The sequence below is a fragment of the Oryctolagus cuniculus genome, chromosome 7 (assembly GCF_051225735.1).
Source record: "Oryctolagus cuniculus isolate XC-2025 breed Fujian yellow rabbit chromosome 7, ASM5122573v1, whole genome shotgun sequence".
NCBI lineage: Eukaryota > Metazoa > Chordata > Mammalia > Lagomorpha > Leporidae > Oryctolagus > Oryctolagus cuniculus.
In genome coordinates, this window is record NC_142873.1 from 146,733,995 (window position 1) to 146,750,315 (window position 16,321).

Below are 16,321 nucleotides of genomic sequence, written 5' to 3' on the forward strand. Positions count from 1 at the left end.
CTCACTGCTTGTTTTTTGTCTTATCCAACTCTGCATCGCGGCCCTGCCCAGATGGTGGAGAACCCCATCTGAGGCGTCCCGGGCCCTGGGGGCCTCCGGAGGCCCCGCCAGCCGCCCCTCTTGGCCCCTGCTGAGCCATCCGCGCACTGCTGTTGCATCGCTGTCCGTGGGCCAGGCCCTGTGCCGACACTCCACAAATCCTGCTGTGTTTCTTTCATCCTCCCAGGTAGGGAGCTCACCTGGCATACAGGTAAGGGAATGGAAGCTCAGAGACGGAAGGCACTTGCCTGGGCTCACACAGCTAAGTGGTGGCCGTGGCTTCCGTTTTTCCGTAGCTGAAACCCTTCCAGAGTGGCTGTGTCCTGAAGCGGTCTCACCAGCTCCCCGTTGGCCCTGGAAGCAAACGACAGCTCTCCATGCTTTCCCTTGTTAAAGGGCATTACTGGGTCCCCCCACCCCTCCCAGGGCTCCACCTGGGAAGCGACAAAGGCACCCTGGGGGAGCTGTGGCAGCGGCGACCCTAGCCCGGTGTCTCTGCTGCCTGGGCTGAGCAGCACACACGCCTGCAGCCTCTGGGCCTTGGCAGTTGGAGCAAGAAGCCCCCTGGGACACCTGCAGGGACCTGCTGGCTCTTGACTCGATCCAGGAAGACAGGAAGGGGCCACCTGCAGCCGGAGGGCCCAGCCCCACCGGCACCCCTCGGGGGCTGCTTCCCGTGGCCGGGGCCCTGCTGGAACTGGCTTCCCAGAGCAGAACAGTGGGCTTCCTCCTGCTGGGCAGGGCGCTGGCCGGCCTCCCGGGAGTCCGCGGAACGAGTGCCACCCGCCTCGACGCTACTCGGGTCCCGCCTCGGCGCTGCTCGGGTCCCGCCTCGGCGCTGCTCGGGTCCCGCCTCGGCGCTGCTCGGGTCCCGCCTTGGCCGACCCTCCAGGGCCGGGCCCTGTTTCTCAGCTTTGCCTGCCTTTGTTTTCCTCCCAGAAGAACTCAGTGAACGACTAGGGGAACAAAACATGAATTTTCCTGCTGCATTTTGAAAGGCCCAGGGGACTCTCCCCGGAACACGCTAGCCACAGCCGACCCGCTTACTGCACCTGGCACACATCTCAGCGCGCTTTGCCCTCATGACAGCTCCAAAGGGATTGCCTGCACCTTACAAAGGCACTGAGCACAGAGTGGTTAGGGCATCTGCCTGAGGTCACACAGCCAGGAGTGGTTGAGCCAGAGTCCCAGCCCCAGTGGCCCACCCCTGAGGCCACTCTGCCAACCAGTGTACTTGACCGTCTCCACGGCTCCCCAGCGACCCTGGCCCCTGAGGCCGGCACACACTCTCCTGCATCAGCCTTTGTGGACGAGTGGATACTCCCTTACAAGGCACACTCTGCCCAGGGGTGATGAGCTCCCACATTGGAAATCACGCCTGGTCCCCAGGGGACCCCGTGCCCTTGTCCAACCTCCTTCTGGAACCTTGGGGCCGTCAACAGGGCGCTGTGTCTGCAGCTGACGCTGGGGCAGCTGCGCCCAGACCACCAAGGTCTGAACCTCATGGCTGTGCGGCTGTGGCCAAAAACCTGCCTTCTTCTCGCCTTGGTGGCCTCTCACCTCGATGATCTCTTCTGTAAAATGGGGCTGACACGCAGCAAAGTGACATCGTTTTGCAGCTCACTATGATGGAATAACACCCTAATGTGGACTAAATCATCTCCTTGTGGGCTGTGGTCACAGCCGCATCACCCTTCGCTGCAGCGGAGCAGAGAGGGTCTCAGAGCAAGGTGTTCAGGCGACAGTGGACTGTGCGTGGGCTGTGCCACTTCCTCCAGGAAGCCCTCCAGGATGAGCATGCTCTCTCCTTCCAGCGAACCCGCAGCGCTGTGACACTGCAGGTTTGCTTAGTCCATGGTGTGGAGGACTATCCTCCCCGCTGAATCACAGAGCACTTTGAAGACAGAAGCTGCGCCTCCTCCGGTAAGCCCGGCCTCGAGAGCAGGAAGGCGCGAGCGACGGATTCCCTGGAAGTGCGGCTTCCCTCCTCAGTGAATTCCCTCCAGGCACGCAGGAGCGAGGGCGCTTGCTTCTGGTCCCGCCGCACTCCCACGGGACACGGGCGCTGCCCATGCTCACTGCACAGGCTCCGCCAGGCTGAGCAGCGGCCTGGGCGGCAGAGCAGGGGCGCCAGGCTCCACCAGCTTCCCAGCGCCCTCCCACGCGGAGGTGCAGCGCGCCGAGACGGAGCCGCAGGGCGCGCCCCCTACTGAGTCTCTGCGGGTGGTGCCTGCAGAGCAGACGCCCCAGCGTGCGGGCTCCCAGGAGCGGGCCCTGCGACCTGGGCACTGACCAGTGCGCGTTGCTCCCTGTCCTGGACTGAGGGCAAGAGGGAGCCCCGCCGTGGGTGGAAACCTTGCCTTGTTCCCTGATGCGTCCTCGCGGAGCTGAAAAGCGGCAGGCAGGGGGCCGGCTGCGGGAGCGAATGCGTGAGCGCCCCTCTCTCTCTCCTCGCCCCGCAGCCTTCCGCCGGCCGCCATGAGCGCCACGTCCGTGCTGATCTCTGCGGGCGCCGTCCTGGGCAAGGCCAGCCTCGTGCAGCTGCTGGTGATGGCGCTGGTGGAGGTGACGGCCTTCAGCACGTTAAGGATGCTCGACAGGAGGGTCCTGAACGTGAGTCCCGGCGCTGTGGGGAGGGCCAGGGGCCCTGGAGAGGGGAGCGGGACGCGGGGAGCCGGCTTGGCTGCGGCGCCCCTGCGGGAGGCTTCGCCCACCGCGTGGCGTCAGGCGTGGGATTACGCAAGTAAGGTCGAAGCCGCGTGTGTAGACTCGGATTCCGCCTGCCTTCGACTCCCAACGTAGGAAGGCGTAGAACTGTGCTCTTCCCGGGCGCGTGCGCGTCCGCGGCCTCGCGCGCACGGGTCCCAGCGAGGCGCACTGCCAAGGTCTCCCAGTGTGCGGCAGCAGCTGCGCGAGTGATGTCTCCGCGAGAGGCGGCCACTCGCAGCTTCCCCGCCGCCTTAACCCCAGCCCCGGGGCTGCGGGTGGCCGATGGGCGAGCAGAAAGGCGCGCAGGGCTCGCGCCGGAGTTGGGAGCCCAGCCCGGGGTTTGCATCTCAGCTCTGCCCTGCGTCCCGTGCCGCCCCGGGCAGGGGGAGCCTCGTAGACTTCAGTTTCTCCGTCGTTCTACGAGCACGGCAGTGCTACCGCACTGGGCTCAGGGGGCAGCCGAGTTAATGAAGGGAGGGATTTTTATTATGTCTCAGGGGGCGCAGGGTAAAGGACTTTGGATTTTGCCCTGAGAAATACAGGGCGCCTTGGGGAGTTTGAGCAGAGGAGAGAGACATCTGATTCATGTTTTCAGAGACTCACTCTGGCTGCTGGGTTCAGAAAAGCCTGGGGGGCTGAGAGGGGGAGGGGCGAGTGGAGACCAGAAAGGAGCGTGGGGGTCATCTGGGCTTGGGCACTGAGAGCAGCGGAGGTGGCTGGGGGAGCAGTGGCCGGACTCTGGCGGCGTTTGAGGACAGAACTGGCAGGGTGTGCGTCTGGGCTGCACGTGGGGTGGCAGAGAAAGACCAAGGGCAGAGAGGATTTCCAGCGTTTGCTCTGGAGCCAGTGGCTGGCCCATGAGGCCTTGGGCTCGAGCAGATCCGGGAGGGAGAATCCAGGGTTCAGTTTTGAATGTGACAGGGTCATGGTTCGGCTTAGCATGGCCTCAACAGCGTTAGGAAAAGGGCTTGGCCGTTTCCAGCTCGCCAGCGCCCCCAGCTCTGTTCCCTGGAAGGGTGCCGTGGGGTCCTTGAGGAAGTGAGCCGGGCAGGTGGGAGGCGATGGCTGTGAGAAGCGGAGAAGCGTGAGACGGGGATTTGGGAAGAGGTGCGGGTACTGGGGGTGACCAGCACTAAAGCTGCTCGTGGACGTGGGCGGATGCAGGGAAAGATGCTGGAGGGGAGATGAAGGAGTTGGGTGGACCAGGTGGTGCCTGGGGAGAGTGATGGAGAGAAAGGCTGGAGGGCAGGTGCAGACATGGGGCCCTGGGGCAGGACAAGGCTGACACCTGCAGCAGGAAGCCGGGGTGGGGGTGGGGCTGGAAAGGAAAGAGCAGTGACCTGGGAGGGGATGCGGGGGGCTCTTGTCTGTTGATTTTCGGTTCTCCCTGTCTGTATACATGACTTCTATTTTTACTCTTAAGCGCTTCCGTGTACGTGTCCCCCAAACTCGGGCATTCTCTTCCATAGCCATTGTTCAGTTAGCAAAACTGAGAAGTTAATATGGAAGTGATTTTATCATCTTACTGAAATTTCACCAACTGCCCAATAATAATCTGTCCAGCAAAAGAAAAAACTTTTCCTGTTACAAGATCCACTTTGCACTCAGTTCTCCTGCCTTTTTATCTATGTATCTACATGTCTCTATCAATATCTATCTATATATCTGTCAGTCATCTGTCTATACATATCACCTGCCATTTACCTGTGTATCTGTGTCATCTGTTATCTATCCTTCCCTATCTATTGTCTGTTTCTATCTATCCATATCTATCCATCCATCTTTCATTTACCTACCCTTGGTAATTTTGCAGTTTATTGATCTACAACAGTTCTTTGGTCTTTCTTCCTCTTTCATGACCTTGACCTGTGTTGAAGCTACGCACTGTTATTTGCTGGAATGTGGCCTTGTCTTTGGTTCCTCGCGGTTAGATGGAGGCTGAGCAGCTTTGGCAGGAATTCCGTAGAAGGCACGTGTGTCCTTGGTATCAGAAGACACAGTCTTCACGTGTCCCGTTATGGGGCGTGTTGACTCGGATCACTTGACTTCAGTGGGGTCTTCCAGCATCTTCCACTGTAAAGTCACTGTTTTACTCTTTTTTAAAAAATATGTATTTATATATTTGAGCGGCAGAGTTACACACAGAGAGAGGTCTTCCATCCATTGGCTCACTCCCCAAATGGCTACAATGGCTGGAGTTGGGCCGATCTGAAGCCAGGAGCCAGTAGCTTCTTCTGGGTCTCCCATGTGGGGTGCAGGGGCCCAAGCACTTGGGCCATCTTCTGTTGCTTTCAGGCCATTAGCAGGGGGCTGGATCAGAAGTGGAGTAGCTGGGATTCGAAACGGCGCTCATATGTGCTGACCCCTAAGTTACTCTTTGTAATGAATTAACGTGTTGTAAGAAGACAGGTTCCTTTGAACACCCTATTTCTCATCAGACTTTCACGCTCCGGTCTTAGCAACCACGATTCCTGCCTGAATCAGTTAGGACTATGACGACCGCTGATACTGGTTTTTGTAACTCCACCTTCCCTCTGACATCCGTTAGTGGGCATTGTTCTGTTAGGAGGCACTCTCACTTCTTCATCTCACTGTGACTTCATGGAGTCACGTAGGCACGCTTTATTGTTTCTCTTTGTTTAATATAATGATTAATTACAATGCCTTGGTGCGAAGGGAGAAATGTCACTGGGAGCTCTCTGAGGCCGAATGGGGGGAGGTTGAGTATGAGGCCCGCCAGGGGCAGGAGGTGAAGCCAGACCCAGGAAGGGGCTGCACCGGGTACCAGAAGCCTTGGAGAGTCCAGGTAGTTCACGCTCTCCCTATCCCGGGAGAGCTCGTGTCTTTGCACTGCACCCCACCTAACCCCTCCCCGCCACGTGTTCCTGCGTTTCCCCATCCCAAACCGCCCAGAAAAGAACACTCCTCTGAGTTCTCTCAGTTCCAGAGTTCAGGGAGCGAGAATCAGGTTGGGCTCCTGAGTCTCTGGTCCACCCAGCTGCAGCTAGCATGGACAATGGCCCACGCAGCAGCCCGTGGGGCGGGGTTGAGACAGCTCTTGGCATTCCCTCATCCCCTGTCTCAGAGTACCTGGCCTGGAGTCCCAGTTCTGCCTCTGATTCCAGCTTCCTGCTAGCCTGCACCCTGGGGGGCAGCAGGTGATGGCTCAAGTACCTGGGCCTCTGCCACCCACCTGCGGGACCTGGAAGGAGTTCCTGGTATCTGGCATTTGGAGCGCGAAGGAGCAGACGGAGGATCTCTCTGTCACTCCGTCTCTCCCTTTCAAATGAGAATAAAATAAGACAAATGCATGAGCGAGCACTCGCTATACGCAGAGCGTTGTAGCCTTGTCCTACTTCCCTGGGATCTTCCTAGTGACACCTTGAAGAGACTGGATTCGCTCACTGCCATTTCTTCTCTTCTTTGCCACGTTGACCTGCTAAAGGTTTCACGGTCGCGGGGAGGATTTATCATTGACTGAGGGCTCACTCTCCTCCAAACTTCAGCTCCGCCTGGGTCCTGCTCGGTGGGCAGCCCCGGGGACCCAGAGCTGGGGATCAGAGTTCAGGAGATTCCAGAAACAAAGCATGCAGGCCCGTGAGCCCCAAGGGTGGTTCCCGGGCTCCTGGAGGAGCTGGAGAGACTCCAGCGTGCGAGCCCTCCTCCCAGGCCTCACCGCGGTCGTGGCGTGCGGCTGGCCGTCAGCCGTTCACTTCACAAAGGTCTGTTTGGTGCCTCTTGTGCTCTCAGCGCTCTTGGGGCAGTGGGAACCCTGAACTCTCGCAGGAGCTCCAGTCTGAAGGGAGAGTTGGCCAGTACAGCGAAACAGGCAGAAGATGGGGCGTATGGCACAGCCACAAGCACTCCTGGGGGAAACGAAGCGGGGAAAGAGTGGGGACAAGGTGTTAGGGGGCTGGGGAAGGCTCCACGCAGACAGAGCCCTGGAGGAAGTGAGCGAGCGCACAGCCACACGGGGATCTGAGGACAGCGCCGGGGCCAAGGGGGTGGCCTGTGTCCTCCAGCGGCACGTTGGTCACTGCCGCTGTCTGGGATTGTGGGCGCATGGTATAACAAAGAGCGGGCGGACTCTGGGCTGGCTTTAGAAGGAGCTGAAGTGCTCCACAGGGGTGGGCATTTGGCTTAGCAGCCACGCTGCTGGTTAAGATGTCCACAAGCTGCATCAGAGTGCCTGCATCCAACTTACGATTTTATGATGTTTGTTGATTTGCAGCTGTTGAACCATCTTTGCATTTCTGGGATAAATCCCACTTGATCGTGATGTATGATCTTTTTTAGGTGGTTTCTGATTCAATTTGCTAGTATTTGGTTGAGAACCTTTGTATCTGTGTTCATTAAGGACATTGGTCTGGGGCCTGCTTCCACCAGGGTTGAATAAAGCCTCATTTTCTGCTGAAAAAATAAAAAAAGGATATAGGTCTCTGATTTCTTTTTTGTGTCATGTCTTTGGTTTGGTATCAAAGTAATACAGGCCTGATAGAAAGAGTTGGACGTAATTCCACCCTGGTCAATATTTTGGGGCGGTTTGAGTGTTGGAGTTACTTCCTCTTTGAATGTTTTGTAGAATTCAGTATTAAAGCCATCGGATTCCGGATTTTTCCTTGATGGAAGACTTTTGATTACTGCTTCAATCTCATTGCTTGTTATGGGTCTGTTTGGATTGTCTATATCTACTTGATATAATCTTGGTAGCTTATATGAATCCAGGAGTTTATCCATTTCTTTGAGATTTTCCAGTTTATTATCATATAGTTCTTCATAGTAGTTCCTTATGATCCTTTGTATTTCAGCGGTGTCAGTTGTAATGCCTCCTATTTCATCTCTAATTTTATTTTATTTTTCTCTTTTTTTCTTTCTGGCTAGAAGTTTATCTGTTTTATCTTCTCAAAAAATCAACTTTCTGTTTTGATCCTTTGTATTTTTTTAGTTTCAGTTTCATTTATTTCTGCTTCGATTCTTATTATTTCTCACCTCCTGTTGATTTGGGGTTTGATTTGTTCTTGTTTTCCTAAGTCTTCAAGATGCATCATTAGATCTTTGAGACATCTCTCTTTTTTTAAGTAAGCACATAATGCTATAAACTTCCCTTTTAATACTGCTTTTGGTGTATTCCACAGGTTTTGATATGTTGTGTTTTCATTTTCAAAATTAGTGTATCTCTTAGCTTTTGCTAAAGGCTTCAGTTCAGTCCGCCGCTTCATGCTGCAAAGCGCATGTCACTCAGCACTTGGTGCAGGGTTGAAATCCCGCAGGGAGGCAGAGGCTGGGTGGCGCGTTTTTACCCCCCAGGTGGACCTCAGCCCACAGCTGCTGGTAAAGGCCAGCCTGCGGCCTCTCCGCGGAGGGAGGGGCTGGGGAGCGCTGAGCGCCGTCTCGTGACGGCAGTCCCAGCGGCAGTCCAGCCAGAACTTGGTCCACGGAGCTTCGGGATTGACCTGACACTCATGGCTGCCGCTGGCTTTTGTTGCAGATGGACAACCACGTGAGCATGATGCACATCCACGTGTTCGCAGCCTATTTTGGGCTGACTGTGGCCTGGTTCCTGTCAAAGCCTCTGCCCGAGGGAGTCGAGGAGAAAGAAAAGATGGCCACGAGCCCCAGTTTGTTTGCCATGCTGGGTAAGGTGGGAGGGGTGGGTGAAGCCTGTGCCGAAAACGTCTCTGTGCTTTGCCCACTTGCCCCGCGAGTCCGAGGCGTCCCATCTGGGGGGCTCATTCCAGGGGTCCTGTTGAAATCACGCCTTGGAAGGAAGCATTGTCTTCCAGAGCCCTTGCTCACGAATAGCCAGCAAGGAGGAGAGATCTGTTACACTGGAGTTTTTTAAAAGATGTGTTTATTTATTTGAGAGGAAGAGTTACAGAGAAAGAGGTCTTCCTTCTGCTGGTTCACTCCCCAGATGGCTGCAATGGCCAGAGCTGGGCTGGGCCATTCTGAAGCCAGGAGCCAGGAGCTTCTTCCAGGTCTCCCATGCAGGTGCTGGACTTGAACCGGTGCCCATATGGGATGCTGGCATCGCAGGCAGAGGCTTAGCCTACTATGCCACAGTGCCAGCCCTTACATTTGAGTTTAAATAAGTTTATCTGAGCAATTTTGCCCTCAATGGAAAGGGGGAAATTGGACAAAGGAAGAAAGCAGAGCCCAGGAGTGGAGGAGGGAGCAGGGAGCAGGAGTAGGAGGAGAATGGTCCCAATGTGGTGTTCGGAGAGGCTACAGGGAGAGGGATGAGTCTAGATGGCTGGGAGAGGCTCAGAGGAAGTCACGTGAGGCGCCCAACAGCAGCAAGGGCATAGCAGCATAGCCACGGGGCGAAATCAACACAGCAGGTGCATGCCACGCCCTCAGGCTGCAGTTGAGGCCTGGGGTCCGTAGATTTCAGCCTGTCCCAGGAGATGGTTTCTAGCAAGCTGAGTATTTGGAGGGGAGACATGACTCACCCCAGGTCCCAGAGCCTGCAAAGTGACTGCCCGCGCTTGCCAGCTCCAGGATCCCCCTTGCCTGAGCCCCCCCGCCCCGAGGTCACTGACCCTCTCTGGCCCCAGGCACCCTCTTCTTGTGGATCTTCTGGCCGAGTTTCAACTCCGCTCTGCTGGACATTCCTAATGAGAGGAAGCTCGCCGTGCTCAACACCTACTACGCCCTCGCGGTCAGCACAGTGATAGCCACTTCCGCGTCGGCCTGGACGCACCCTCAGGGGAAAATCAACCTGGTGAGGAGGGGGCTGTGTGCTGGGCAGCAGTAGGTGGGTCAGGCGGGAGGGGTGGCCAGGAGGCTGAGCGACTGCGCTCTCCAGCTGTTCCTGGGCGGGGCGCCATTGGGGTGACTGCTCCCTGGGCCCGAGAGGTGGCAGTGGGATAAGCCTGGTGATGGAAGGTGTGGATCCCAGCGGAGGGGAAGGCTGCCAGGTGATCTGGGGTAAGCGGGTGACCTCTCTGTGCCTCACCTCATCCACCCACCAGCGATTTCTTTGCAGACTCACATCCACAATGCGGTGCTGGCAGGAGGTGTGGCTGTGGGTGCATCTTGTCACCTGATCCCTTACCCTCCCCTCGCCATGGGGCTGGGCCTTGTGGCTGGGCTGATCTCCGTCTCAGGAGCCGTGTGCTTGCCGGTAAGGAGTTGGACCGGGGACACCCTGTGTTTGGGCTTAGAGCAGCAGGACCCTGGGTTCCTGGGTCCCTGGTGGGCCCGAGTGTTGGTGCCATGGGCTGCATTAGGCCGGAGTTGGCACTTTCGTAGGTTGGCTTCAGGGCCTGGATGAGGGGCCCACACCCCAGTTGGACAGTTCATTGGTTAGGGTGCCGGGGAGCAAGTAACAGAGCCCACACGAGTTTGCAGACAGGGAATTGTTGCATGGCTGCAGGGGTATCATAGAACCCACCAAAGAGGCTGCCACTGGGCACCCAGAAATGCTGGCACCAGGGACTGGAGTGTGCAGAGCCCAAAAGCTCCCTGTTGTACTCTTTCTTTGCTTTTCCTGAATTCCTGCTTTCCTCTCACGCCGTAGGCCTGCCTTCTCTCACACTGCACATGGAATGTCGTCTTGCCTAAGAAAGCTGTCAGTGGAATCTCTTGGCCACAATTCCAAATTCTCTGGAGAAGGGGCTTGCTGGTTTAGCTGGGGTGGCGGAGGGATGTGCCGTGGACTCGCGGCTTCCCCAGTGAGCCATGGAGGGTGAGGGGTGGGAGCAGAAGCACCCAGGGCTGAGAATCCGGGTCACGGCCACTTCCGCTGCTTAGTTCTCCCAGGTGGGCGGATCTTCGTTCCTTTATTACTCAACAGGCGCTCACCGTACCGGAGGGCCCCGTTGTGGCCGGCTGGTTACGGCGCACTTCTGAGAGCACCACCCGGGGCCCACGCAGGCTGGAAGGAGGGAAAGGGAGGATCGTGAGGGCTGAGTGTGGATGAGCGGTGACTGTGCAGGGTCCATCTCCACCCCCAAGAAGGGAGAATTTCCCAACAGGTTGATTTGACCGAAGGCGGGGCGGTCTGCCCCTTGCGGTGGGAACTCAGGTCCTGTGTCTCTGGCTGTGAAACCCCGAGATGAAGGAGCCACGGGCACAGCAGAGGAAGTGGCACGTGGGCGTCATCGGGCTCAGAGTCCCTGGCTGTCTCGGTGCCTCGGCTCCCTCGCCTCTGTCCCCAAGGAGGACTGTTCAGAGACCATTTGTCATTGTGCTGAAGGGTGTTTCAAAAAGTTCATGGAAAATGGAATTAAAAGATAAGTTTGTGGGGGATGACACTGTAGTGTAGTAGATTAAATCCCGGCTGCTCCCTGCTAATGCACATGGGAAAGCAGCGGAAGATGGCCCAAGTCCCTGGGCCCCTCCCACCCGTGTGGGAGACCTGGAAGAAGCTCCTGGCCCCTGGCTTTGGCCTGGTCCAGCCCCTGTCATTGCAGCCCTTTGGGGAGTGAAGGAGAAGATGGAAGATTCTCTCTGTCTGTCTCTCCCTCTCTCTCCCTGTAACTCTGCCTTTGAAATAAATACATAAATCTTTTTTAAAAGAAGTTAAGTTTGGGGTAGACATTGGCGCAGTGGTTAAGAGGCTGCTTGGGATGCACACATTCTATGTTGGAATGCCGGGTTTGAGCCCCAGCCCTGCTTCCAGGTCCAACTTCCTGCTAAGGCAGACCCTGGGGGGCAGAAGATAACGCTCAAGTACTTGGGATCCTGTCACCCCCATGGGAGACCCATGATTGAGTTCTAGGCTCCTGGTCCTGCCCAGCTATTGCAAACACTGGGGGAGTGAACCAGTGGTTGGAAGATCTTCCTCTGTCTCTCTGCTTTTCTCTCTCTGCCTTTCAAGTAAAATAAATAAGAAACATTTTAAAAGGAGATACGTTCATTTGGGGTGCATTTGAAATCTATGCGTGACTTTTTTCATACTATGCATTCTCCACAAACTTTTTGAAGACCCCTTGTGTGTTTTAACACTTAACCTGGTTCTCAAGCTATGGTTTAGAGAGGGAGGTGGACAAGTGACCAGAGCCCAGTGTGATGACCGCTGCAGGAACACACCCAAGCCAGCCTGGGACAGGTCAGGAAAGGCTTCCCAGAGCGCAGCCTACGCTGACAGTAGAATTAGCCAGGCGAAGAAGTGGGAACAAGTGTTCCAGGCAGAAGGACCACTGTGTTGAAAGCTTAGTGTTGGGGCCGCAGCTGGGGCTGCAGGTCGATCCTCCGCCTGTGGCGCCGGCATCCCATATGGGTGGTGGTTCATGTGCTGGCTGCTCCTCTTCTGATCCAGCTCCCTGCTAAGGCACCTGGGGAAGCAGCAGAAGATGGCCCAAGTACTTGGGCCCCTGCACCCATGTGGGAGACTCGGTGGAAGCTCCTGGCTCCTGGCTTCAGAGTGGCCCAGCTCTGGCTGTTGCAGCCATTTGGGGAGTGAACCAGTGGATGGAAGATCTCTCTTTATGTCTCTCCATCTCTCTGTAACCTTACCTCTCAAATAAATAGATGTTTAAAAAAAAAAGAAAAAAGAGAAAGCAAGCTCAGTGGTGAGAAGCACACATGGCCACAGGACACACAAAGACATTCTTAGGGCCGAAGCACAGGCTCAGCGGGGAGCCTGCTAGGACTGGAGCCTGGGAGAGGGCAGGTGCCCAGGTGCCGGTTGAGGAGCCTGGATTTTATGGCGGAGGGAGTGGCAGTTACGGAGGGAAGGAGCCTGGTCAGATCTGCGTTGGTGTTCCCATCTGTGGGCTCTGGGGGGCTGAGTGAGGAGGCCGAGGGAGCGCTGAGTGGAGCTGGGGTGAGGTCAGACGCTTTCCCTCTGATCAGCTGTGCTAAAGCGTGGCTAGCCCAGGGGGTCTCTGCTGGCCCCTGCCCCCCACCCAGTCCCTGGAGACGTTCTAGGGTGGCATGCTGAGTGGAGGGCTGCCAGCCTCGAGCAGATAGGGACCAGCGCGCTGCTGACTACCCTGCAGTGCACCGGACGGCAGCCTCCGCCCCAGTTCCCAATCCTCAGCCCCAAATGGGAGTGGTGCTGATGCAGGCCCCTGCTACGCAGAGCGCAGGCAGAGGGGTCTGTTGGAAATGTGGCGTATTGGGCTCTACCTCCTGTGCGCTCTGCATCCTAACGAGATCCCCGGGTGAGGTGCGTGCACGTTCAAGTCTGAGATGCGCCCCCTTTGGTGGCCCCGGGTGCCAGGCTCTGTGAAGAGGGTGGGTAGGGGACAGGGGTCTCACCTGCAGACCCGCCCACGGTGCCGTTCGTCCCCAGGTGTGTCTTCACCGCGTGCTGAGGATTCACGACACCAGCGGTGTCCACTACACCTTCGGCTTGCCGGGCCTCCTCGGGGGCATCACCTACATTGTGCTGATGGTGCTTCAGGCCAGCTGGGCCAGCAGTCCCTGGTGAGTGGCTGGGCTCTCCCACCTTCGCACATCGCACCCCAGGTGGGAGAAATGTGCTCGGCGCCCAGGGCCACGTGCTCCGTGGGCCCTGCTGAATACTGGTTGGCTGGTTTGTTCAGAAACTCTTCCCACGCCCTGCCTTGAGTGCAGTCATCACCTCCCAGGGCCGCTTCCTGCTGAACGGGACAGCCGAGGTGTGGGGCACAGGCCCTCAGTTCCCAGACCACACGAGCACGGGCCGAGCGGATCAGGCCAGCTGGGTCCTTTCTCAACCCGCCATGGTGGTGGGGAGTGTGCACGGTGCGGTTTGGCCTTGAGACTGCTCTGCCCATCCCACTCCTGGCTGGAGGGTGAGAGCAGGAGGGCTTCCGCTGCCAGGGCTCCCGGGGGGCTGCTGTGTGGTTCAGAGGACCTAGCAAGTTGGTGTAGGTAAGCGCAAAGCACAGGAGGGCCCTGGCCGAGGTCCTGGGGTGTGCGCTGCTGGGCCACAGGGAGGTCCTGTGTCCCCCACCCCACGGACAGCAGGGGTGCACTTGACTCCCCAGAGCCCCGGCCGTGACCTCCTGCAGGCCACAAGCACTTCCCAGATGTGGCTCCTGCACCCGGAGAGGGACTTGGGCACGCGACAGGGCTACAGTTTGACAGATGAGTGGCTGTGGTGATGAGAATAGACCAGTAGGCGTCCCCACTGTTGATCAGCCACTGCCTAAGTGCCAGGTCTTGGGCCAGAAAGCATGGCGTGTCCCATCTCGTTTGTGAGGATGGATTGCCACTCTCTAGGAAGTGGTCCCATGGGACCATTATCTGCCGGGTCCCTGGGCTGGAACCCAGCTGGGGAGGTGCTGGGGTGAGTGGCACTGAGCTCTTATTACGGGGGTGGGGGCTCTCAGAGAAATCGTGGAGCAGCTGGCGTCTCTTCCAGCTCGAGGGTCCCCAGTAGCAGAGGAGACCCCAGGCTACCTCCCATTTCCTTTGCACTTAAGTTAGTGATGCAAAGTTTCTTTTTTACTTCATTTATGTGCATGTTAAAAAAGGCTAATTTGAAGAAAAATCTGTTTTAGGAAAATAGCGGCCCTGGAATACCCATGGCGAAGCCCAGGCAGGTCGCCCTCAGGTGCTGACCTGTGGGAAGCATCTGGCTGAGCTTTGTACCCACTGCCGGGTCAGTCTTTTTTTTTTTTTTTTTAAGATTTGTTTATTTTATTTGAAAGTCAGGATTACAGAGAGAGAAGAGACGACAGAGACAGAGGGAGAGAAATCTTCCATCTCTGGATCTCTTCTCAGATGGCTGCAATGGCCAGGACTGGACCAGGCCAAAGCCAGGAGCCAGGAGCTTCTTCTGGGTCTCCCACAGGGAGCAGGGGCCCAAGGACTTGGACCACCTTCCGCTGCTTTCCCAGACCATAGCAGAGAGCTGGATCGGAAGAGGAGCAGCGGGGCAGAAACTGGAGCCCGTATGGGATGCCGGCCTCTCAGGCTGAGGCTCAACCTGCTGTGCCACAGCACTGGCCCTGAGGTCAGCCTGGTTGGAATCCCACAAGCCACCTGGTCCCAGCACGTAACATTGGTTCACTTTCCCGACCTGGACTTGCCCTTGGTGAACCATGGACACAGCAGCCCCACGCTGCCACCCCCACGGCCACCGTGAGGACGGGTGAAGTCAGATGGGAAAGCATGGAGTCAAGGCCCGGTGCAGGGTGGCCCTGGAGGCGGGGCCCGGTTGCTATGGCAACGGAGTTCCGCTTCCTCCAGTCCCGCTTTCAAGGGTAGACCAGGTCGGGGTTGGAGGTCAGCAGATTTGGGCTCAGCCTCCATTCTGCCACCTACAAATTAAAAGTAAAAGCAACCCTTGTTAGTGTGTTATAGTGTGTTCAGAAAAGAGCAAACATCATCAGGGTTCCACTTGACATGCCCATGTCACCAGCACCCAGGTCCCCCCTATGCCTCGTCCCAGGGGAACCATGAACCTGGCTGTTACAGTATCCGTCGGCTCTGCCTGTGTGTAGCTGCTCTCACGCAGTCGGGCTGTGCTCTCCCTCTGTACATAGTTGTGCCAGTCTTGGCTGGGGTTGAGCCTTATACAGATATTTCAGGTTCACTGGGGGCAGCGTTCTATGGTGGTGGTGTCTGCGCTTACAAAGATGACTAAGTGGGGCCGGCACTGTGGCGCGGCTGGTTAAAGCCCTGGCCTGAAGTGCCAATATCCCATAGGGGTACCGGTTCTAGTCCCACCTGCTCCACTTCTGATCCAGCTCTCTGCTGTGGCCTGGGAAAGCAGTAGAAGATGGCCCAAGTCACTGGGCCTCTGCAGCCACATGGGAGACCCGGAAGACGCTCCTAGCTCTGCCTTCGGATCGGCGTAGCTCCAGCTGTTGTGGCCATCTGGGGAGTGAACCAGAGGATGGAAGCCCTCTCTCTCTCTCTCTCTCTGCCTCTCTGTAACTGTCTTTCAAATAAATAAAATAAATCTTAAAAAAAAAAAAAAAAAAGATGACTAAGTGGAGACCCCGAGAGGTGGGTGTGGTTGGAAGGGCAGTTTAACGTCGCCCAGAGGCTCACTGCGCCCACACAGGGCCACACCCAACTCCCATGAGGGCCCAGGCAGCAGAGAGAGAGGAACTGGCCCTGTGCCTCTGTGACTCATGGCAGGGGGTGACTGGGTGGGGATGTCCCCCACGGGGCTGGCAGGGAACACACACGTGTGAGTTGGTGGGTGAGGGGTTTACGGATCAGTTTCCCACACCCACAAAAGTGACTGGCCGGGGAGTGAGGCCTCCAGCATGGGCTGCGAGCCCGGCCCGTGATGAGCAAACGTGGGAGCGACAACTACTGGCTCCAAGAAAAGATGCTTAAACAAGTTTGTTTGAACACAGCACGGTTTGTTTATCCATCGTTGATGAGCCTGGGGAGTTTCCTGTTGGGAGCCAGCGTGGACATTCTAGCCGTGTTTCGTCTTCACTCCCTGCAGCATATGCATGCGCTTCTCTTGAGTGCGTGCGTAGAAGTGAATTGCTGTATCACCCGCTCTGCGGCCGCGAGCTTAGTGGGTCCTGCGCTTTGTGCCGTCTGCGCCAGTGCAGCCCGAGCACTGCTCCCACTCCCCGTGCTCTCCGTGCTCGCTCAGTGTCTTCCGCCTTTAATTAACCACCCGGCTACCACGCTTGATGTTTTTGCTTTTTAAAAATCTGGGGCCAGT

General features: G+C 57.0%; 1 protein-coding gene across 4 annotated transcripts in view; it reads left to right on the forward strand.

Moving 5' to 3' along the window:
- Positions 1–16,321, forward strand: part of LOC100342463 (RH-like protein) — a 35,043-nt gene that overhangs the window by 12,296 nt on the left and 6,426 nt on the right. Inside the window, exons 3-7 of one of the 4 annotated variants that reach the window (XM_002715970.6) lie at positions 2,502–2,652; positions 8,237–8,384; positions 9,306–9,472; positions 9,737–9,874; positions 12,992–13,125. In XM_002715970.6, the coding sequence (XP_002716016.3) occupies positions 2,502–2,652; positions 8,237–8,384; positions 9,306–9,472; positions 9,737–9,874; positions 12,992–13,125 (738 nt within the window). Of the gene's footprint in view, positions 1–2,501; positions 2,653–3,735; positions 3,856–8,236; positions 8,385–9,305; positions 9,473–9,736; positions 9,875–12,991; positions 13,126–16,321 lie in introns of those variants that run through there. The other 3 variants (XM_089301342.1, XM_089301340.1, XM_089301341.1) reach the window with 3 other exon arrangements.